Genomic DNA, 24,445 nt, shown 5'->3' with positions numbered 1-24,445 from the left:
TCTCTCTCTCTCTCTCTCTCTCTCTCTCTCTCTCTCTCTCTCTCTCGCACACACACACACACGCACACACACACACACACACACACACCCGTCTTCCAATCCTAGAGGAAAAGAGTATATTGAGTAGAGTTAATAAAGAAGCATTAGATCCCAGACCATTCAGATTTAGCTGGTGAGACTCTGAGGAGTGTGACCATACAGAAGTGAACCTGTCACAGGTGGTTAAGTATGCTGCTGTTGGAGGAATAGCCTGTGTTTGAATATCAACTCTACCACTTACATGCTGTGTGAGTTTAGACAGGTCACTTAACTAAGGTAAACATCATCATTTGTGAAATGGAAATAATAATAGTAACTGCTTTGTGGAACTAATGAGAAGATTAAATCTGTGAGAAGCATAGATATCCAGAACAAAGTTTCCTGCACAGTTTCCAGGACAAAGCGAGTGTTCAAAAAATGTTAAGAAGTTACCATTGCAGTTAAAGCATTGTAAATTATTTTATTACAATGTTTCTCATCTGACTTCTCTTTGGCTAACTCCGTGGCTCTAAACTTGGGGTGATTTTCTGCCCCCAAGGGCAGAAAATTTGCCCTTTTCAGCTGTCACAGCTGGGGAATGCTACTGGCATCTGGTGGGTAAAGGCTATGGATGCTGCTAGACATTCTACAATGCACAGGACAGCACCCACAACAAAGAATTATCCAGCCCCAAATGTCAACAATGTTAAGGTTGAGAAGCCCTAGAAACTAAACAATGCGGGGTTTATAATTTATTGAAACCATATAACAACTTTAGTTATTCAAAGACACATTTACCTAGGATCTAAAAAGTCTAAAATGTACTTCAGTTGTGGAAAGAGGCATCGATGATTAACCAGAGTCATTTCTGATCATGACCAAGTCGCCCATAGAGACTAGTAACTGCAGGTGCTCACAAAAAAATATGCAGCTGCTCTTCCTGCCTTCAGAGGATCATTCATGACAGTAATTGCTCACCTGACCAAAATGATTGCTTAAGATTTATTGCACCATTGCCCTGTTTCTGTAGACTGTTCTACAGTTTTAATTTCTCACTGGTTTAGGGGGCCGTAAGATCTGTTTTCCTCAGATACTAGACACACAACCCAAGCATCTCCCACTTTCTTGGAATTTCTTCTCAAAAATGATTAAAATCTGACATTGTTTCCTTATTCAATATCTATTAAACTGTTTTACAGAATTTCAGAACAGCAGGTTCTTGGCTTACTTTTCAATGGAACATCTTAGCCAGGTAGTATAAGTGACAGGTACAGGTAATCCCAGATGAATCAAGGTGTTATGCAGACTTCTCTATATTAAAAATATTTGCTGGGCGGACCGGGAAGTCACTGAAGATAGAGCGATGGCAGTTCTGGGGCCCTCGCTCCGGGGCCGACGCGAGGCCACAGTGCCCCCGCGGTAGACTGGACTTGGGTGATGGGCTCCGGGTTCCCGAGGGATGGAAGGGTCTAAGACATCCAACAACAGCACCATGCAGGTGAGCTTCGTGTGCCAGCGCTGCAGCCAGCCCCTGAAACTGGACACGAGTTTCAAGATCCTGGATCGTGTCACCATCCAGGAACTCACAGCTCCATTACTTACCACAGCCCAGGCGAAACCAGGAGAGACCCAGGAGGAACAGACTAACTCAGGAGAGGAGCCATTTGTTGAAACTCCTCGCCAGGATGGTGTCTCTCACAGATTCATCCCCCCAGCCAGGTGCCTACTACTTCTCAGCCCCCTATTCTTTGCCAAAGGCTAGTAGAATTTTAATTAAATCCAGGAATCAAGACCTGGAGCCAGGTGATGAGATGTATCATCACCTAGCCTTTTGGCCCTTTTGAAAAAGATATATTCCCTATACCTGGCCCGTCACCCAGTCCAGAATGGATTTTTTCCTATAGCCATTCACACAATGGGAAAGATAGTAGCTCTAATGACAAAGTATTGAGAAAAATTGAGGGAGTGATTAATCACTAATAAAAGACATGGGCTCTTGAGAAGTTTCAAAATAGCAAGTGTTGTTAGATGTGTGAGTCCTAGTTCTCATATCTGCAGGTAAAGAGGTTGCCGGCAAGGGGTTATTTTTAAATAAAGGGTTAATATTTTTTAAAATGAAAAAAAAAAAATATTTGCTGACATCAGTATAGACTTCATCCTGTACTTCTTGGGGGTTTTCTTTCCTTATCTTTTGCTCGTAAGATAGCTTTGTGTTTGGTTTGATATTCTACTGAGAAAGCATATTAGAATCAAAGCACCAAGATTTCAAAAGTCCAGACTATTCTTCCCAAAGAGAAATGTGCAATCACAATAGCATGACGTGGGCACAAATAGAGAAGTATGTTATTAAAGTATTAAGATTAGCTTTCCTAACCTCCCTACCTGCAATCTTTTACTCCTAACCTACAAAAAATGAACAAATCATTGACTCAGAATGGTCACAAGTTGTTAAGTGGTATTAAAAATCTATTATTTTTGTTATACATAAAATGTTATAATGGCTGGGCACGGTGGCTCACGCTTATAATCCCAGCACTTTGGGAGGCCAAGGTGGGTGGATCACCTGAGGTTAGGAGTTCGAGACCAGCCTGGCCAACATGACGAAACCCCTTCTCTACTAAAAATATAAAAATTACGGCCGGGCGCGGTGGCTCAAGCCTGTAATCCCAGCACTTTGGGAGGCCGAGGCGGGTGGATCACGAGGTCAAGAGATCGAGACCATCCTGGTCAACACGGTGAAACCCCGTCTCTACTAAAAATACAAAAAATTAGCTGGGCATGGTGGCGCGTGCCTGTAATCCCAGCTACTCAGGAGGCTGAGGCAGGAGAATTGCCTGAACCCAGGAGGCGGAGGTTGCGGTGAGCCGAGATCGCGCCATTGCACTCCAACCTGGGTAACAAGAGCGAAACTCCGTCCCAAAAAAAAAAAAAAAATTACCTGGGCATTGTGGTGTGCGCCTGTAGTCCCAGCTACTTGGGAAGCTAAGGTGGGAGAATTCACTTGAACCCAGGATTCACCACTGCACTCCATCCTGGGCAACAGAGCCAGACTTGGTATCAAAAAAAAAGTTATACCATTATTACTGTAATCATATTTAAGGGAGGAATACTTCTCATCAGAGTTTGTCTGCTGTACTCTTTATGTTTCTTTCTGTCCTATTTATATACAAACTGATCTCCATGTATGTGTCACCTGCCTTCTAAGGGCTGATCATCTTGATTCTTACGCTACCTGAAACACAGTGAAAGTGTTAGTGAGCTTAAAACAGTGGTTCTTAACCAGAGATTTACCCAGGGAGATGTTTTAAATCCTGATGTCCTGGCCACATCTCAGACTAATTAAATAAAAATCAGTAAGGTTGAGAGCCAAGTCCTCAGAATCTTTTAAAATGCCTTATGTGATTACAATGGAAAGCCAAAGTTGAAAGCCAATGATTTGGGGGAAGAAAAATCTATTATAATTAGCAGAAGCAAAACACCCAAGTGACGTTTATAACATCACTGTCTCACATCTATTTTCAGGTGTTTCGGCATGGAGACAGAAGTCCCATCGACACCTTTCCCACTGACCCCATAAAGGAATCCTCATGGCCACAAGGATTTGGCCAACTCACCCAGGTTGGTTGGACTTTTAGCTAAAGATTGTTGATGAGGCCAATTGTGGTGGCTCATGCCTGTAATTCCAACACTTTGGGAGGCCAAGGCAGGTGGATCACCTGAGGTCAGGAGTTCCAGACCAGCCTGGCCAACATGGTGAAACCCCGTCTCTACTAAAATTACAAAAATTAGCCAGGCATGGTGGCAGGTGCCTGTAATCCCAGCTACTCAGGAGCCTGAAGCAGGAGAATCACTTGAACTTGGTAAGTGGACATTGCAGTGAGCCGAAATTACATCATTGCACTCCAGCCTGGGCAACAAGAGCAAACTCCATCTCAAAAAAAAAAAGATGTTGATGAGTCTCAAGGGGAAATGTATATAGAATTGTCTGTTTTGATATTTTTTTACCCTTCTGACTTTATTTAAGTGTAAGAGATGTGCATGAACAAAGACTATATGAGCTTAGAGATGCTGAAGAGAACCAAGTGGTAATTATAATCAATAAGCTGAATCAACAGCATTGGGAAACATGATTCCCCAAAGTGCTGATATTAGAATATGATTTCTTGTCAGCTGGATATATTGGGATTTGACCTCATAAGTGGTCAGATAAACACAGGGAGCCTTTCTGAAGAGCATCTCTAAGGAGAAGGTGAACTGCGGAGCAAAACCATCTTGAGTCACTGTTCCAAAGCCCTATTCCCTTTGCTTATAAGATTGAAAGATTCTTCTGTTTGGAGCCACGAGGCCAGGTGCATTGCTTCTGTCCTGACCTGTTTAAATATATTAAGAAAATGTCAAAGAATCTTTAGTGTAGAATGTCTCCAAAACTAATGGGTCTTAATCCTGCTCAAACATTGGAATTATCTGGAGAGGTTTAAAAAATATATTGATGTCTGCCTGGGAGGTTCCTATTTAATTGGTCTTGTATGTGTCCTGGGCACTGGGATTTTTAGAAGCTCTTTGGTGATCAGTTCACTCTAATGTGTAGCCAAGGCTGAGAATTACTGCCCTGACTATATTTCATAGAGGAGAAAACTCCAACGGGCTATTTGAGGCCAACATCTTCTGTCTCCCAGGTCAGAGCTCTTCTCACCATAGCTTACCCATCTTCTGTCTCTTTGAATGAGAGGTTACAAAAATTCAGGTTTGCTTCTTAATACCTATGGCTCTGTATAGACTCCTGTTCTGCTGTTATGTTTTTCCATTAAAAACAAAAGATTCTGCTAGGCTGCAGAATCTGAGTTCTTCTGAAGAACCTTGATTACCCAAGAATCTATTCTATTAGGGAAGTATTTCTCAAGCTTCAATGTGCAAGTGAATCACTTGGGAATCTTTTCAAAATGCAGATTATAATTCAGCGGGTCTGATGTGGAACCTGAGATTCTGCATGTCTAATGTACTCCCAAGGATGACAATGGTACTGCTACATGGACCATGTTTGAGGTGACAAGGTTCTAGGGCTCAGATTATTCCTACCCTTGTCTTGACACTTTTTTTTTTTTTTTTTTTGAGATGGAGTCTCGCTCTGTCCCTGCAGGCTGGAGTGCAATGGCTTGATCTCGGCTCATTGCAGCCTCCGTCTCCCAGGTTCAAGTCATTCTCATGCCTCAGCCTCCCAAGTAGCTGGAACTATAGGTGAGCACCACCACGCCTGGCTAATTTTTTTGTATTTTTAGTAGAGACGAGGTTTGGCCATGTTGCCCAGGCTGGTCTCAAACTTCTGAGCTCAGGCAATCCTCCTGCCTCAGCCTCCCAAAGTGCTAGAATTACCACCCAGTCTTGTCTAGGTACTTTTAATCTGCATAATCATAAGGTGACGGCTCTCTGATCAGCGATTTCAAAGTGTGGTCCCTGGACCAGCAGCATCACCATCATTTGGAAACTTGTCAGTAATATAAATTCTCTGGCTTCACCCAATACCCAGTGAACCATAAACTTTGGAATTAAAGCCCAGAAATCTGTGTTTTAATGAGTCCTGTCCTCCAGGTGATTCTGTGCATGCTAAAGTGTGAAAATCACTGCTTTATGCAGATGACTATTTAAACTTTAAGTTATAACACAATTAGACCTAAAGTACCTCCTTCTCCACTACTCAGGTCATGGTACATTATTCCTTTCCCACCTCATCCCCATCCTAGATGGGAGATGATTATATAGGTGCTCAAGCAAATGACAAGAGTGACAAGCAAATGACAAGTGGGACCAAGACCAAGCAGCAAGCACAGTGACAACCTCCTCTCCAGTACCCAAAGCTCTAGTAAGGCTCTGGATTAAAGGCAAATTTGAATGCTGGGTTTCCAAAGCATGGTGGTCTACTATTTGCATCTGAATCACTTGGGAGACTTGTTAAAATGCAGATGTCAGGACCCCACTCAGGAACTAATGAACTGGGATCTCTGATGGACATGCTGAGGAATCTGCATTTCAACATGCACCGCCAGATAATTTTGTTTCTGATGCACAGTAATGCTTGTGAACCACTGAGCTAATGCATCTTAGTGATTACTGTCCATCAGAAGCTTGTTTAAAAAAGATTATTGAGCTCCACCCCCAAAGGTTCTGGTTCAGTAGATCAAGGGTTGGGCCTAAGAATTTGATTTCTATCAAGTGATTTCTATCAATTTGATTTCTATCAATTTGATTTCTACCAACAAGGATCCCACTACACCAGAGATGAACTTAAATCAGATGAACTTAAATCAGATCAATCACCCAATGATCAACTAATCACTTACTATGTGCAAATCTCTATGTTAAGTGCTAATGAAGATAAATGAGTTTTCTCAGACAGTCAGGGAACTGTAACTAAAGATTACTACAGCTCTCTTGTTTTATTTAAATATGTGTCATTATTGCGGAACTATGAAAGCATACCATTGTTCATTCTACACATATATGAAAAAAGTCAACAAATTTTTATGATAATGTGAATCATAGCACTTACTTTCATTAATTTTTGCTTTTTTTTTCTTTCCCGTAGCTGGGCATGGAGCAGCATTATGAACTTGGAGAGTACATAAGAAAGAGATACAGAAAATTCTTGAATGAGTCCTACAAACATGAACAGGCAAGTTGGGGAGCCAAGAGTAGGAACTTTTTTCTTTGAAAGAATTAAAATAATTCTGCATATATAAAAGTGCTTTGCCTGTTTTCCAAGAAACTTATACAAGTCAGAGATCTTGTTTACAAATATATTCTTCTTTATGCTACTTTTTCTTAAAAATCTGTGACTATGAGTCAAGATTTTATGAACAGTTGAATAAATACTTTGGCTTGACAAGTAGCCACAGCTTAATTGATCTCATTTGTCAATTCAACTATTGGCCAACCAGGTTGCTTTGTACCATGATCATAATATTGCTCATTCCTTAACAATTATTATGATTCTGATGTTACCACAATGTCTGTCATATTTCACTGCGGATGTCCTGTTCTTTCTCTAATACCTTGGCAGCTCTGCAGAAAAAACCTCATGTTCCCTTTATGTTCACTTCTGCTTTGATTTTCCTACTCTAGGTTTATATTCAAAGCACAGATGTTGACCGGACTTTGATGAGTGCTATGACGAACCTGGCAGCCCTGTTTCCCCCAGAGGGTCACAGCATCTGGAATCCCACCCTACCCTGGCAGCCCATCCCGGTGCACACAGTCCCTCTTTCTGAAGATCAGGTCAGTATTCTGGGAAAACCAAGAGATTTCAGGTAGACATAGAATGAAGAAGGCAGGTTACCCGGTGGCTGTGGATTTGGGAATCCGGACACTCCTTAAGCTGTGAAGTTTTAATTATTTCTTAAATAAAGATACAAAGAACAATTTAGGACATGGAAAGCCCTAGTTAAGAGAGAGCAGGAACCAAATTTCTCTTTGGATCTGTATGATCCACTTTGTTTTGCCACTCTTACAACTCTTGGTAATTTGCCCCTCATCGTCACACACACACACACACACACACACATGGAGGTGGAGGGACACACACACACACACGGAGGTGGAGGGGGGAGAAAGAGAGAGAGGCTCCCAGTGTTCTGCCTTCAATGCCCAGAGATAGAGAGAAAAAGAGAGAGAGAGACTCCCAGTGTTCTGCCTTCAATGCCCAGAGATAGAGAGAGAAAGAGAGAGAAAGAGAGAGAGAGAGAGAGAGAGAGAGAGAGAGAGAGAAAGACTCCCAGTGTTCTGCCTTCAATTCCCAGGCTTTTGGTGCCACACACAGGTTTCTCCTCTCTCCATACTATACAAAGATCTCTACTCTGACAAACACTCCTCTACTCATGAAAATCCACATTCCTAGGTAGAAGAAAAAGAAAGATTTGAGTGCATAATTATTGCTCAACATTTTATATGAGTCATTGTTTTACCTTTCATAACAACTCTGAATGGACAATATTCTTGTTCTCCTTTTATAGCGAGGGAAATAAGTGCTTGGAGAGGTTAAATAACAAACAAATTGGTCCAAAGCCACACTGCTAGCAAGCATCACGCTGGGATTAAAACAGGCCTATTTCATTCCAGAACAACTTTCTTCTGTATAAAATCGTGATTCTCAGGCTTAGCTGCGTATTAGAATTACCTGGGGAATTTTTTTTTAATCCTGATGCCCAGGGCACTCCCCATAAGAAATCAGAATGTCTGAAGGTGGACCCATGTATCAGTTTTTAAATAATAATATCCCTCGATGATTCCAGTGGGGAGCCATGTTTGAGAACCCAGTATTATAAACCAAGCTGCCTGAATGGGGCTATTTGGGAGAAACTCTCAAATGTATTTGTACAGGGTGGGACCAATCAAGCACTCCTTAACCTTTTCAGAGGAACTGATATTTTTAAAGCAGTAATAAATATATCTAAAAATCTAGGCCAGGTGCGGTGGCTCAAGCCTGTAATCCCAGCACTTTGGGAGGCTGAGACAGGTGGATCACGAGGTCAAGAGATCGAGACCATCCTGGTCAACATGGTGAAACCCCGTCTCTACTAAAAATACAAAAAATTAGCTGGGCATGGTGGCACACGCCTGTAATCCCAGCTACTCAGGGGGCTGAGGCAGGAGAATTGCCTGAACCCAGGAGGCGGAGGTTGCGGTGAGCCGAGATCGCGCCATTGCACTCCAGCCTGGGTAACAAGAGCGAAACTCCGTCTCAAAAAAAAATAAATAAATAATAAAAAAAATAAATAAAAATCTTCCAGGTGTGGAACTTAAGGCTATATGAAAGAAATAGTTTGGGACAAAGAATCCCTTCCTAATTTTCCTGCAGTCCCATCATAGGCATGACCATCTCATCTCGCTATGGCTGAAGCTTAGCCTGATTGCTGGACCCAGACTCTTGCCCAGTGACCTCCAGGATAGGTTACTATCCTCTTTGCCCTGACAATAGCCCTAGAAATTTGACTTAATTGCTGCATCTAGTGATGTAAGGATTTTTCCCAAATGCTTTGTAGAAAGTCACTGGAGGTAAATCTACTCCAACCACTTTTCTGCTGTTTCTTGAAAAGACAGGATGATTTATTTATAGCTTTCCCTTCACAGCATCAGGAGGGAAGTATTATGATTATCAGTGTTCTTAAGCATTTATAAATAATTTATTTCAAAAAGAAAATAAAATGACTTTTACCAGCCTTTTCTGCAGAGATGAAGACTAGATAGCAGCACCAAAATTCAGCAAAATATAGACCACAGCAGCTATTTAACCCTTAATCCTGAATAATAGTAATTAAGGTATTAAATAACAAAAAGAGAATGCATGTGCTAGTAGAAGAGGAGGAAAGAAACAGGATGATGGAGGGAGAGACAGAGGGAAGCAAGGAACATTATCTACCTATGGCTTCCATCTATCTAATTCACTAAGGTCAAAAAAATTCTCTCATAGCAACTAAGAAATCTAATGAAACCAATCAACACTAGCTTACTTCCAGCATTTAGCTGTGCTGAATGCTGTAGAGCAACATGAGGCCAAGTTTTTCTAATTTATAATTGATTTGATGAAAGCAAATTAGCATGTGCAAAATGTGTAGAAGATATTACAAGACAGCAGGCAATAATTTCAAGTACAAGCCACATATGCTGGGTGAAGTCAGAGAATGAGACATACATGCAGTTACCACAGGACAGTCATTCAGGTCTTCATAAGAGAATGAGAACTTGAACCAGACCTCAGAGCAGAGGGAGGAAAGGAGAGGAAGGCAGCACAAAAATACGGCTGTGAGTGAATATGTAGATACTAGTTCTTCTGTGCCCTGAGTTCCTATCTAGAAAGAGAAGGAAAATAAAATTGATTGCATTGGATTATATTAGACACAGATTAGAGAATCTAAATTTAATAGCCAGAAGGAATCTTGAGTTGAAAGGCAGTGTGATGTTAGAAGAAGGGCTGGATTTGAAGTTGGAAAACCTACGTCTGGGAGCCAACTGCCACTCCAGATATATGAGCTTGAGTAACCTCTCTAAACCTCAGTTTCTTTTCTGTAAAATGGGAAAACAGCACCCATCTAACTTCTTCTTAGGGATCTGTAAAAGTCCAGTTAGTTAAAAAAAAGAAATGGAAGACCGGGCGCGGTGGCTCAAGCCTGTAATCCCAGCACTTTGGGAGGCCGAGGCGGGTGGATCACGAGGTCAAGAGATCGAGACCATCCTGGTCAACATGGTGAAACCCCGTCTCTACTAAAGATACAAAAAATTAGCTGGGCATGGTGGTGCGTGCCTGTAATCCCAGCTACTCAGGAGGCTGAGGCAGGAGAATTGCCTGAACCCAGGAGGCGGAGGTTGCGGTGAGCCGAGATCGCGCCATTGCACTCCAGCCTGGGTAACAAGAGCGAAACTCCGTCTCAAAAAAAAAAAAAAAAAAAAAAAAAAGAAAAAAAAAGAAATGGAAAACACACTATAAAATTCTAGACAGATGTCTTGGTGATTATTCTGTTTATTTTCAGCCTGACTTAATTTATGGATGAGAAAATTAACATCCAGGAGGTAATTAATTAAAATCTAGGCCTTTAATGAACAGTCATGTGCTTTTTCTCTCAACAATATAATTTCTCCTATGGAAAAATTTGAAAGCCATGCATGCAAATTTATACTTAAAGCAATGGACATGAAAGAAACCTGTATACATTCTTCAGTATTATGCACATGTGGTGATTGGTACTCTTGGGCACCTGCCTGACAATAGCTTGGAAGAAAAAGACACAGAGCCTCAGAGAATAACTATTGAAGCAATTCAGGAATTAAGAAATGAGGCCTGAAATGAGATGCTAAAAGATGTTAGAGGAAGAGAAGCAGGGTAAGACAAGGTGACACACAGAATCAGAAACGATGGACAGGAAACAACTTTAAAAATAAATGTTTTCTGAGTAGCTACCAAGATGGCAAGCCCTGTGCTGGGCACTGACAAAGCAGCAGTGAACAAGACAGACACGATCCTGACTCTCATCAAGTTTACATTTTATGGGAAATAGATGATAAAGAAGTAAATGCAGCCGGGCATGGTGGCTCATGCCTGTAATTCCAGCACTTTGGGGAGGCCGAAGCTGGTGGATCATGAGGTCAAGAGATCGAGACCACCCTGGCCAACATGGTGAAACCCAGTCTATACTAAAAATACAAAAATTAGCTTGGGGTGGTGCGTGCCTGTAGTCCCAGCTACTCAGGAGGCTGAGGCAGGAGAATTGCTTGAATCCAGGAGGCGGAGGTTGCAGTGAGTCGAGATCACACCACTACACTCCAGCCTGGGCAGCAGAGCAAGACTCCATCTCAAAAAAAAAAAAAAAAGTAAATAAAATAGTGCCACATGGTGATGAGTTCCTGGAAATAAATGAAACAGGTTAATATCATACAGGCTGGTGCAGGGTGGCTAGAAGAGGGGTTGAAGTCAATTGGGGAGTGTTCAAGGCAGGAAACAGTTAATGCAGAGATCCTAAGCCAGTGCCTTCAGGGACAGCAAGAAGGCCCAAGGTGCTGCTGGAGAGGAGTGACAAGGGACAGTGCAGTTCCTAGAGGCCAACTCATGTAGACTCTTGATGTGGTCTGTGTGGTGGTGAGTTTGGATTTAATTTTAGGTAAAATGGAAAGCCAATGAAGGTCATGAACCACAAAATGACATGATCTGATTGATACTTTAAAAAGAGTTGTGCTGGCCGGGCGCGGTGGCTCAAGCCTGTAATCCCAGCACTTTGGGAGGCCAAGGCGGGTGGATCACGAGGTCAGGAGATCGAGACCATCCTGGTCAACATGGTGAAACCCTGTCTCTACTAAAAATACAAAAAATTAGCTGGGCATGGTGGCGTGTGCCTGTAATCCCAGCTACTCAGGAGGCTGAGGCAGGAGAACTGCCTGAACCCAGGAGGCGGAGGTTGCGGTGAGCCGAGATCGCGCCACTGCACTCCAGCCTGGGTAACATGAGTGAAACTCCATCTCAAAAAAAAAAAAAAAAAAATTGTGCGTAAAAAATAATAATAATAAAAGATATTAGTGTAACTGCTGTGTGAAGAATGAATTAGGATGGCTGAAAGAGTGAACGCTGATTTACCAAATGGAAAACCCTCACAGGAGTTGAAACACAAGTTATGGTGGCCAGGACTGGGAGGGGACTATGAAGATAAAGAAAGTGATTAAGAAGTAGGTTGATAAATTCTGTCATTGGAAAAAGCAGGAAAAATTACAAAGAGGGAAGGGTTAAAAATGAAGTTGAATTCATCTTAATGATAGAGGTTGGAGAACGATGGCTAGAGGAAGAGCAGGAGTCAGTCGGGGAGTGTTCAAGGCAGGGAACAGTTTTATGCAGAGATCCTAAGCCTGTGGCTTCAAGGGACAGCCAGAATGCTCTTGTAACACATGCAAGTTTAGCCCTGTACATGTTAAATTTAAGGAAAAAGAGAAACATCCAAATTAATTAAAATCCAGACCTGTAATGAATAGTCTTGTGCCGTTTCTCTCAACAATGTAATTTCTCCTATGGAAACATTTGAAAGCCGTGCATGCAAATTTAGACTTAAAGGACATAAAAGAAACCTGTATACATTCTTCACTGTTATGTGCATGTGATTAAGCGGTACTTTCAGGCACTGGCCTGACAATAGCTTGCCCGACAATTGCCTGTACTTCTACCAAGGGCTAGAAATACAGGACTAGCCACAGATGGAAAGTAAGGGCAACAAAACAAACTTGAGAGCCACAAACCTGTGGCTTACAGTTTAATTACAAAACACTGTCAAATTTTAACTAATTCTAGGATGATCACTTTGTCCTCACAACAGGTTTTTGAAGTATATTTTTCTAAGTATTTAATATGTACTCTTATTTTAACAGTCTGCAAATTTGCAAAAACCGAAGTCAATGAGTGGTTAATTGACTTAAGATTTTTTCCAGGATCAAATTCATTTCCCCATACGTACATGGGTTGCGGGGGTGGGGGGGGGTGTGCATGTGTACAGATATGCACTTAGTGCAAGAAATGAAAGGGATTGGGAAGAAAGTAAGACAACAGTTATTTGCATGGAAGATCGAGAAGAGAAGTGTAAATATTTACCAACAGCACAGTCCTATTACAGCAAGTTTATGAAAGGAGAAAAAAAGGATTTTCAGTTCTGAATACGTATCCTACTATGTTAAGACCTACAGATCGTTTCATTCTTTCTCCTCAATTTTGGGATTTCCACTCATCTCAAAACACATGTGAATCTTTTATTAAGGTTGCTTTGGACCTAATGAGGTTTAAAATATTGCTGCAGCAGGCCGGGCGCGGTGGCTCAAGCCTGTAATCCCAGCACTTTGGGAGGCCGAGGCGGGTGGATCACGAGGTCAAGAGATCGAGACCATCCTGGTCAACATGGTGAAACCCCGTCTCTACTAAAAATACAAAAAATTAGCTGGGCATGGTGGTGCGTGCCTGTAATCCCAGCTACTCAGGAGGCTGGGGCAGGAGAATTGCCTGAACCCAGGAGGCGGAGGTTGTGGTGAGCCGAGATCGCGCCATTGCACTCCAGCCTGGGTAACATGAGTGAAACTCCGTCTCAAAAAAAAAAAAAAAAAAAAAAAAAAAATTGCTGCAGCATCTTTAGCAAAGTTCTTCTGATTCATAAAGGTTTTATGATTTTTCTCTTTCCTCAGTTGCTATACCTGCCTTTCAGGAACTGCCCTCGTTTTCAAGAACTTGAGAATGAGACATTGAAATCGGAAGAATTTCAGAAGAGGCTGCGCCCTTACAAGGTTAAAAGCTAGTTTTGTTTAGTGGTGTACTTGAGCGTGAGGGCCAAGACACAAGATAAAGCTTTGGCTTCTGAAAAGTATGGGATGAATGCATCTGTCAGTGGCTGGTTATAGCAATGGGTTAGAATATTTAATGAGGGAAGTCATCGCTTCTGGCTTTCACTCCCTGTACAGGATTCACAAGCCAATAGACAAGCCAGTCCTTTTGAATCCTTTGCCCATTGTCTTGAAAGGAACCAGGAGTAAGTAAGTAGCTGGATGAGAATAAATACAAATCTAAAATCACCTGCCTTATTCATATTAAGGGGCTGGGACTATTGTCTTCATATACAAAGGACAGTCCCTTTTGTTTCTATGTTTCTATTTTGCAAAATACCCATTTTCAGCACAATACAAAAGCTAGATAAAATGCTGTGTACTTTTTAAAATATCTTTTCAATGAATAATACATTCATACTGTCCAAAAATTAGAAAATACAAAAAGCAATACAGTGGAAGTCTCCACAGCTCCATAGGTAACCACTAGCATTATTTTCTTATGTAGTCTTCCAATTTTCTTATGCATATACAAACATAAAAATATATTCTGATAGTTTCTCCTTTTGTTACATGAAAGTGGTATACTATTCATAGGGTTGAGCACCTTGGTTTTATTTTGTTTTTTTCCATTTAACAAAGTATCTTGGAAATATTTCTATGTCTATATGCAAAAGGTTTCCTCCTTTGCTTTCTTTCCTTTTTTTTTTTTTTACAAATGTGTAATATTATATTTATGCCATAATTTATTTAACCAGCCCCTATTGATAGAAACATGAGTCATTTTTCAATCTTTCATTTTTACAAACAGAAGATATGAATACCTTGTGCATCTAAATAGTTTCACAAGAATGCCTGTGGGATAATATCCCAGAAGTAGACATTCTGGGTCAATTTGAAATATTAAGTTACCTTCCAAAGAGATTTTACTACTTTCTACTTCTATCAGCACTGCATGCAAGTGCCCATTTCTCCACAACCTTGCCAACAGTATGTGGACCACTCTGGCGATTTTTGCAAATCTGATGAGCAGAAAATAATATTACTAGAAGCATCCTCTCTAAAATTAGGAATAAGGAAAGGAAGCTCACTATCATAACTATTATGCAACATTATACTATAGTACTTTTTTCTTGTGATGAGTGAGTTTGGGTATCTTCTAGTTAAATGCCATTTTTTGGGTTTTTTTGGGGGGGTTATTTCTTTTTTAACTTTTATTTTAAGTTTGGGGTACAAGCGCAGGTTTGTTACATAGGTAAATGTGTGTCATGGGGGCTTGTTGTTCAGATTATTTCATCACCCAGGTATTAAGCCTAGTACCCGTTGATTATTTTTCCTGACCCTTTCCCTCCTCCCACCCTCCACCCTCCCAGAGGCCCCAGTGTGTGCTGTTCCCCTCTATGTGTCCGTGTGTTCTCCTCAGTTAAATGCCATTTGTATTTCCTTTTATATCAATATCCCTTGACTATTTTTCTTTTGGATGATTGATTTTCCTTTTACTATAAGTTTTTAGAAGCTTTTTTTATATATTTTAACATTTCTGGCTGTGATATTTTGTGTGTGAAAAACATACTCACTCAACATACTTTTTCCTATTTTTTTCATTCAACAACACCAATCAACACAAACAGAAGACTTCTGTGACCAAACATGGGGGATTTCTTCCCACAAACAGGCAGCTAGTTCTGTAGTGCACACAAGCTGGCTGTCCTCCAATTCAGGTTTGACACCATCTATCTGGAGATAGCATCAGATCCCACAGGTTGAGGGCTCAGGCCCCTAAACTGGCCACCCCCAACCTGCCACCTCAGACACTAGACGCAAGTCCAGACCTCCAAACTTCTGACAGACTGGCTTTAAGTTGGGGGTTCTCACAACTTCCTCTTTGGGTTCGATTAATTTTGCAGGGGCAGCTCACAGAACTCAGGGAAACACAGTTACAGGTTTATTACAAAGGATATTACAAGGAGCTTGCCTGCCTTATTCAGGACCACCACATTCCAGGAACCTCTATGTGTTCAGCTGTCTGAGGGCTCTCTGAACCCTGTCCTTTTGGCCTTTATATGGAGATTTCATTGCATAGCCATGATTGATTAAGACATAGGCTATTGGCTATCAACTTAACTTTTAACTCCCTCTCCTCCCCAGAGGTTCTAAAGTAGGAGGGAAAGTCCCAACCCTCTAATCCTGGCCTTGCTTTCTGGTGACCAGCCCTCATCTTGAAGCTGGCCAGGGACTGCCAGCCATCAATCAGTTATTAGCAGGCAAAAAGCCATACTTTGGAGACTCCATGGATTTTAGGAGTTGTTTGGTGGAAAATGGAGATGAAAATCAAATATATATATCACAATATCACAGATAATGAATGGCATTTTTAAAAAATGTTCAGTTGACTTTGTTTACTGTGTTCTTGCAATATAGGTTCTGTATCAATTTATTCTTATATGGCTTCTATATTTTGAGTCATATTCAGAAAAGCTTTCCCTACCCTAGGTTAGAAAGAAGTCTGTAATGCTTTCTTCTAATGCCACTTTAGCTTCATTTCTACATTTATATATTGAATTCATTTACAGTTCATACTGGTAGGAAGTATGAAGTATGTATCCTGCTTAAGTTTTTTCCCAGAGATTATCTAATTGCCCCATCATTATTTATGGAATAGTTCACTTTTCCCACTTATTTAAGCTATTATATATTAATATCCCCATGTGTGTGGGGTCTACTTATGTGATTTTTATTCTGTTTAATTTATTAGCCAAAATTTGGGTTTTAATTATTAAGACCTTATAATATGCTTTAATATATAAGGGCTAGTATCCGCCATTGCTCTACTTTTTCTGAGCTTCCATGACTATGTTTTAATTTTCTTTGTGAACTTTAGAGTCAGTTTGTCTAGTTCCAAAAGTATTTTTTAATTTTTAGTATTTTCGTTAGGATCATATTAAATTTATTTAACTTAGGGAGAATTTGCAGCTTTTTACTGTTAAATCTTCCCTTCTAAGAATATGGTACATGTTCCTACTTGTTTTATTTTAAAGATTGTTTTAGGGTTTTCTTCATATAAGTCTTTACATTTTTGTTAAGTTTGTTTCAGGTTTATAGTATCTGCAAATAATAATGGTGTATCTCCAGTTTTCAAAACTGTGTGCCTCTAATTTCTTTCTTTTGCCTATGTGCATTGGCCACTACTTACAGTATAATGTTATGGACAGTGTTGGTAGTGGGTATTCTTGTCTTATTTCTGATTTCAGAGGAGTTTTTCTAATAAGCATACTGGCTTTTGAACCAAAACATATATTTTTATCAAGTTAAGGAAATACCTACCTTTCTTATTTTCTTGAGTGGTTTTTTTAATCAATATAGGTTGTTAAACCTTCTGAATGACTGTTTTAACATTTTCAAATATAATCAAATTATTTTTCTCCTTGGATCAATTACAATGATTGATTACATTCATAGATTTACCAGTATTGAACAATCTTTACATTTCTCAAATCAAACCCATTTCCTCTTATGTGATGTTGAATTTACTTCCTATTATTTTACTTAGGACTTTCCCATTGATATTTACAAGTGGCATTGAACTAATAGTTTTATTTTGGGGACAATCTTTGTCAGTATCAATGTTACACTTAGTTCATAAGAAGTTTTTGAAAGTTTTCTTTCATCTTCTATGCTCCAGAAGAGTTGAAATAACATTAGAATAATTTACCTTTGAAAAGCCTGGTAGAATTCCTCTATGATATTCATCTGGCCCTGGAGCTTTTATGTTTGAGGAGATGGCAATAGGAGCTCTATAATAATAATTTCTATTTATTTTATGAAAATCTATTGGGGTTAATATTGGCAAATTGTAGTTCCCTAGAAATTTCATCCATCAGACAGACATTATCTTCAAAAAGGCTTTCCAGAAATGGCTGCCAATTTCAGCAGTCAGATAGCCGAACATTGGGTCTCATTATTGCGACAATCCAACAATCATACAGAACCTAGCAAAAGATTTGCATTCCATCCAATTTTTATATGTATAGCCAAAGACCAAGTCCTATTTCTGTTGAACTTTCCTGGATGCATTGGCCTGAAATATGTGTGCCTTTCTCACCTGGAGGTATTTACATGTGAGTTACACTTTACCCACTTCTAAAAATAATCTAAGGCAGTACACTTCAATCCAATTCCAGCACAAACCAGGAACTTGTGGCAGTCAGCCAGCATCTATCTACATTTTAAAAGTAATAATAAGGAATAATCAATTCGTGTTTGTAAAATTCTTTGGAATGGCATCGTCGTAACCAATATTACTGGTGCATTTTTCTGTGAAGAACAGCGTTTCTCAACAGGGGCACATTTGCCTCGCAGGGAACATTTGGCAATGTCTGGAGACAGTCTGGGTTGCACAAGTGGGAGATTAGGAATGCCATTGGCATCTAGTGGGTAGAGGCCAGGATACTGTGAAACAACCTATAATGTACAGTACAACTCCCCACAACAAAGAATGGTGCAGCCCAAAATATCAATAGTGCTGAATCTGAGAAACCTGTGTAGGAATTTTCCTTTCTCTGTTTGTGTTTCAGGATTTTATAGCTACCTTGCCAAAACTTTCAGGATTCCATGGCCAGGACCTTTTTGGAATTTGGAGTAAAGTCTACGACCCTTTGTATTGTGAGGTAAAAGACAAAAAATCAAAGGTTAACTTGCAATATGATTTTATGATTTATGCTGATTTTGAAACAGATCAGTATCTTTTCTTCTACTTCTTTATGAATGTATTACTTATGCTTCTTTTGACATTGAAACATAATTCACAACTTTCTTATATTAACTTAAAAATCCTGACTTCTCTTTTCTCTCTAGTATTATTTATGTTTGCGTCCTTTAGAAAATTACAAGCAAAATTGCTTTTCTTCCATGAGTTTCCACTTTGGTTTTTCCCCCCTTGGATTCAGTAGGAGCTTATTTATTTTGCAGCCACTCAAAAATGCTGGGTTCCTGTCCTGGGTCTTGATGAAAAGGCAATGTTGTCATAAAGAAAGATGGGGGAGGCTGAGTGTGATGGTTTACGCCAGTAATCGTAGCACTTTGGGAGACCAAAGCAGGCGGATCACAGGGTCAGGAGTTCAAGATCAGCCTAGCCAACATGGTGAAACCCCATCTCTACTAAAAAGACAAAAATTAGCCAGGCATGGTAGTAGGTACCTGTAGTCCCAGCTACTCAGGAGGCTAAGGCAGGAGAATCGCTTGAACCCGGGAGGTTGAGGTTGCAGTGAGCCGAGATCTTGCCACTGCACTCCAGCCTGGGCAACAGAGTGAGACTCTGTCTCTAAATAAATAAATGAATGAATGAAATGAAGAAAGGAAGAGAGGGAGGGAGGGAGGAAGGGAGGGAAGGAGGGGGGAAAGGAGGAAGGGAGGAAGGAAGGAAGGAAGGGAGGGATGGAGGGAGGGAGGGAGGGAGGGAGGGAGGGAAGGGGGAAAATTACCTGATTTCTGAATGTAGAAATAAACAAGCATGGCCGGGCACGGTGGCTCAAGCCTGTAATCCCAGCACTTTGAGAGGCCGAGGTGGGTGGATCATGAGGTCAAGAGATCGAGACCATCCTGGTCAACATGGTGAAACCCTGTCTCTACTAAAAATACAAAAAACATTAGCTGGGCATGGTGGCGTGTGCCTGTAATCCCAGCTACTCAGGAGGCTGAGGCAGGAGAATTGCCTGAACCCAGGAGGCGGAGGTTGCGGTGAGCTGAGATCGCGCCATTGCACTCCAGCCTGGGTAACAAGAGCAAAACTCCGTCTCAAAAAAAATAAATAAATAAAAATAAAAATAAAAATAAATAAAATAAACAAGCAAACTATAAGCCAGTCTATTTGTATTTGCTTTTTAAGAAAGAACTTCTTTCTTGCTTTGCCATGCATTTGAAGTATCCTTTGTGGCCAGATAAATTATGATTGTTTTTCAAGGTTACATGGTGTTTTTCAATCACCATGCTCCACCTTCTGGCCAAAAGGAGTACTCTCTATTCCTGTTTTCCCAATTAGTTCACTAAATACTGGGCAAAATTGTTACTACCCACCCACCTAATTCATATTGACTTCTAACTTTGAGGTCATCATAAGAGTCTAGGGGGCAGCAATTACTTCCATAGCTCTATCTTAATAACAGATGACACAGTTTGCCTCCATCCATCCTAGAGTTAATTGACCCAATCACATGCTACTTTCCCATATTTTCACTTTATCATCAGTATCTATTTCAGTGAAAATTCACTGGCCTTCCAAAAGACTCTTCAGTGAAAACAAGAGCCCACATTTTTATTCCAGTCTTGACTTTTTTTCTTCCTTGCTACAGTTTGAACTGAGCTATTCCAAAACGTGGCCATGTTATGTGATCTCTTTTCCAAATCTCTCTCACTTATTTCCTTTGTAGGTCACTCCACCCTGGTCTCCTCTTTCATGAACTCACTTTCTCTCTCTCTCTCAATCTTGTCCTTGAAACTGAGGGACTCCTAATTGACTCTTCCTAATGGGTAATAAATATTGGCACAAGGTCTCTACCTGCCCTGTTTGTACTTATTCATTCACTTAATACACATTTACCAAGTACCTACTGTATGCAAGGTGCAGGCTTTCATCAAGAGGTAGTGAACTACAGCCAGGTGTGGAGGCTCCTGCCTGTAATCCCAGCACTTTTGGGAGGCTGAAGCCAGAAGATCATTGAGGCTAGAAGCTCAAGATGGGCCTGGGCAGCATAACAAGGCCCTGCCTCTACAAAACACTTAAAAATTAGCCACGTGTGGCCAGGTGCAGTGGCTCATGCCTATAATCCCAGCACTTTGGGAGGCTGAGGAGGATGGATTGCCTGAGCTCAGGATTTCTAGACCAGCCTGGCCAACATGATGAAACCCCCTCTTTACTAAAAATACAAAAATTAGCCGGGTGTGGTGGCCCATGCCTGTAATCGCAGCTACGCGAGAGGCTGAGGCAGGAGAATTACTTGAACTGAGGAGGCGGAGGTTGCAGTGAGCAGAAATCATGCCACTGCACTCCAGCCTGGGCAACAGAGCAAGACTTTGTCTCAAAAAAAAAAAAAAAAAATTTAGCCACTTGTGTTGGCATGCACCTGTAGTCCCAACTACTCAGGAGGCTGAAGTCGGAGGATTGCTTGAGCCCTGAAGTTAGAGGTTACAGTGAGCTGTGATGGCCACTGCATTCCAGCCTTGGTGACAGAGCAAGACCCTGTCTCTGAAAAAAAACCAAAAAAAAGTCAGCAAACTAGACTCTGATGGGGGTAGGGGGGAATATATTACTGACGGCTCCAGAAATATATTGCCTTTCCTAACTGGCCTCTCAGGCAGCTCATTCATCTTTTTTGGGGGGACGGAGTCTTGCTCTGTCGCCCAGGCTGGAGTGCAGTGGTGCAATCTCAGCTTACTGCAACTTCCGCCCCCTGGGTTCAAGTGATTCTCAGTGCCTCAGCCTCCCAAGTAGCTGGGACTACATGCACACACCACCACACCGGGCTAATTTTTTGTATTTTTAGTAGAGACGGGGTTTCACTGTGTTAGCCAGGATGGTCTTGATCCCCTGACCTCGCAATCTGCCTGCCTCAGCCTCCCAAAGCGCTGGGATTACAGGCATGAGCCACTGTGCCCAGCAACTCATTCAGCTTTTAAGAAAACATTTAACTCTGTCAGGTTCATAGAAAGATTTCTAACCCTTTTATAAAGGAATGAGATATTATTTCCATACTGCACCCTTACTCTACAAAATATGAGCCACCCACTGATCCAGAGTTAAGCCAAAAGCTATGGACTGGGTAGGAAAGGACAAATTCATTTATATAAGCTTCTCTTCTGAATGTCAATACCACTACTTATCACAACATGAAATTCTCTTAGAAAGAAATGGCAGGACAAGAAAGTCTAGCCCTACTAGTTCTTGTGGGGTGAAAAAGGATAAAATAAGTCAACAAAGAGGACAGTCATAAGCAAAACTACACATACATTTTTCTTCCTTTTTCTTTGCTACAGAGTGTTCACAATTTCACTTTACCCTCCTGGGCCACTGAGGACGCCATGACTAAGTTGAAAGAATTGTCAGAATTGTGCCTCCTGTCCCTCTATGGAATTCACAAGCAAAAAGAGAAATCCAGGCTCCAGGGGGGTAAGTATTAAAAAATGAGAGGAGTATACTGGATTTGTGGTTGAATGATCCGGGTCTGAGTCCCAGTTCCTCCACTAATCAACTGTGTGACCTCAGGCAGTTCACTTAATTACCCTTGTACCAGCTTCCATTCTGCCAAATGGGGGTATTAGTGATTCCTACTTCATAGACAGTGAGGATTAAAACGAATGTATGTATTCAAAGGGCTTAGAACAAACAGCACCTGATATATAATACACTGTCAATAAACATCATATGTTATTATAATTATGACTATCACTCACTTGGGCCCTTAGTTTTCATCTGGAAAATGAAAGGTAAAGCTAAATGATTCTTTCCATCCCTTCGAAATCAAAGAATCAAGGATCTATGTCTGAGCTGCATGAAAATCAACTGTCTTGTGGCCCATAGGGGAATCTCTCAAGTGTGAAGTATAACAAAAGTGGCCTGTTTTCCTAAAACCCTGAGACGGTCCAAGTCAGGTTAACACACCTATTGTAGGCATTTTGAGATTAATGCAATCGCATCATGATTCCTGCCATTGCCAGACACTATTCATCACAGTATCAGAACAAATTCATCAAGAGAATGCATAGAGGCAAAGCCTGCTAGGGCTGGACCAAACTGGGAGGATATTCACTAAGGCTACTTAACTAGGGAAAGAATTCAAATCACTGACCAGAAAAGGAGTCAATTATAGCTAGAAAAGCAGGGCCGCACACCATGTACAAAGAGTGAGGCAAGCTGTAACCAGGAGAATTAGGTATGAAACCAGGATGATCAGGAGCAAATTCATGTGAGATGAATAAAGTAGGTTGGGGCAAAAAATTTAGGACAGTGGCCATTAATGACATGAGGATGTTATAGACCTGCTATTATAGAAATCCTGATTGTATGGCACAGGGACAGACGTGGTAGAAATGTGTAAGTCCTTACTTCATATTAAACACATGAGCAATGAGATGTAGCCCTTGAGGAAGGGAGAGGCTCCAGAGAGGAGTCTTAGATGGAACATGGACTGTTGGGAAAAATTACCAGGCAGGATACAGGCTGTGTGTGTGGGCAGAACCCAGGAAGAAGCTCAATCGTAACAACAAAAGATGTAGAGGGTGCCTTGGAAGCCACATAAGCACTCAGCCTCATTTCAAGCCCACCAGGTGCCAGCAGTGTAACTCATTCCCAAGCCCCATCAGATGGTGGAAGTGGACTCTTGATTTATTTCCCCCAACCTAGTTATGGTGGAATCAGGCATCTAGCCCCTCACGACTCAAAGTGCAGCCTACTTTTCAGCGTTGGCATCAACTACCACCTGACTAGAAATATAGAACCTCAGGACCCACCCCCAAGTGAGTTGAATCAGGATCTGTATTTGAATAAACTCCCAACAAGCTTTATGCCAGATAACAGTTGACAGCAGTCTAATACTAGATGTAGGGATGTGTATATATGAATAAAAAATGGAATTGCTCCATTTTTCTCTTGTTTCCTCTTTTATTTCCCTTTGGCTACCAGAAGACTACATTTGAGAGAAGCCACTTCCCCTCTCTGGATCTCTGTTTTACTCCCCGATGAGGAGATTAAACTAGACTCTGTAAGAGTCCTTCTCTGAGATGTTCTCTGATCTTAGATTCTACAGGCTGGCACTTGTATGAAACCAGCTGTCCTACTTTCTGGAAAAAGTCCAGCGCCATTGTTAAGCAGGAAATTTTTTCCTGTGTGGTTCTGCCAAAACACAAGCTCAGACTATTGTTCAGATCTGGCTAGGCAAGAGAGATTTGTTAGCTACATGCTTGTTGAATGATGACACAGCTGAACACAGTCCTGCACAGAAAACCCACATTGTCTAGGTGACAAAGAGTGGTGTGGAAACATCAGGGCCATCTTCTGACCTTTGCACGTTTTCTTTGTTAGTTTGTTTTGTTTTTGTTTCTATTTTTTGTTTGTTTATATGTTTGTTTTTGAGACAGGGTCTCGCTCTGTCCTCCAGGCTTGCAGCAGCATGATTATGGCCCTCTGTAGCCTTGACCTCCCAGGCTCAAGCAATCCTCCCACCTCAGCCTCCCAAATAGCTGGACTATAGGCATGTACCACCATGCCTAGCTAAATTTTTTTTAAATTTTTTGCAAAGACAGAATCTTCCTATGTTGCCCAGGCTAGTCTTAAACTTCTGGGCTCAAGCGACCCTCCCACCTTGGCCTCCCAAAGTGCCAGCATTACAGGCATGAACTACTATTCCCAGTGTGGAATTTTTATTTCATCATTTAACTTCAGGGATGACACTGTGCAGTAACACACACACACACACACACACACACACACACACACACACACACATACACTCCAAAAAAGTCCCTGAGGCAAATTTAGGACCATATGGCTGGTCATATCAGTGAAAAGAGAGCTCTTTTTGCTCTAGACCATAAGTTGACGAAATACTCC

The 24,445-nt window shown here is 41.1% G+C and overlaps 1 protein-coding gene across 3 annotated transcripts in view; it reads left to right on the top strand.

The window, feature by feature from the left end:
* ACP3 (acid phosphatase 3) overlaps window positions 1-24,445 on the top strand; it is a 52,766-nt gene that overhangs the window by 8,855 nt on the left and 19,466 nt on the right. For 2 of the 3 annotated variants that reach the window (XM_032266581.1, XM_032266591.1), the window contains 6 exons: window positions 3,541-3,636; window positions 6,599-6,685; window positions 7,135-7,287; window positions 13,711-13,809; window positions 18,420-18,512; window positions 21,874-22,006. In XM_032266581.1, the coding sequence (XP_032122472.1) occupies window positions 3,541-3,636; window positions 6,599-6,685; window positions 7,135-7,287; window positions 13,711-13,809; window positions 18,420-18,512; window positions 21,874-22,006 (661 nt within the window). The remainder of the gene's footprint in view (window positions 1-3,540; window positions 3,637-6,598; window positions 6,686-7,134; window positions 7,288-13,710; window positions 13,810-18,419; window positions 18,513-21,873; window positions 22,007-24,445) is intronic. The other variant, XM_032266594.1, reaches the window with a different exon arrangement.

The sequence above is a fragment of the Sapajus apella genome, unplaced genomic scaffold (assembly GCF_009761245.1).
Source record: "Sapajus apella isolate SASKATOON/1434 unplaced genomic scaffold, GSC_monkey_1.0 scaffold4, whole genome shotgun sequence".
Lineage (NCBI taxonomy): Eukaryota > Metazoa > Chordata > Mammalia > Primates > Cebidae > Sapajus > Sapajus apella.
The sequence above is the reverse complement of the archived record's forward strand: the minus strand, read 5'-3'. Positions and strand labels throughout refer to the sequence as shown.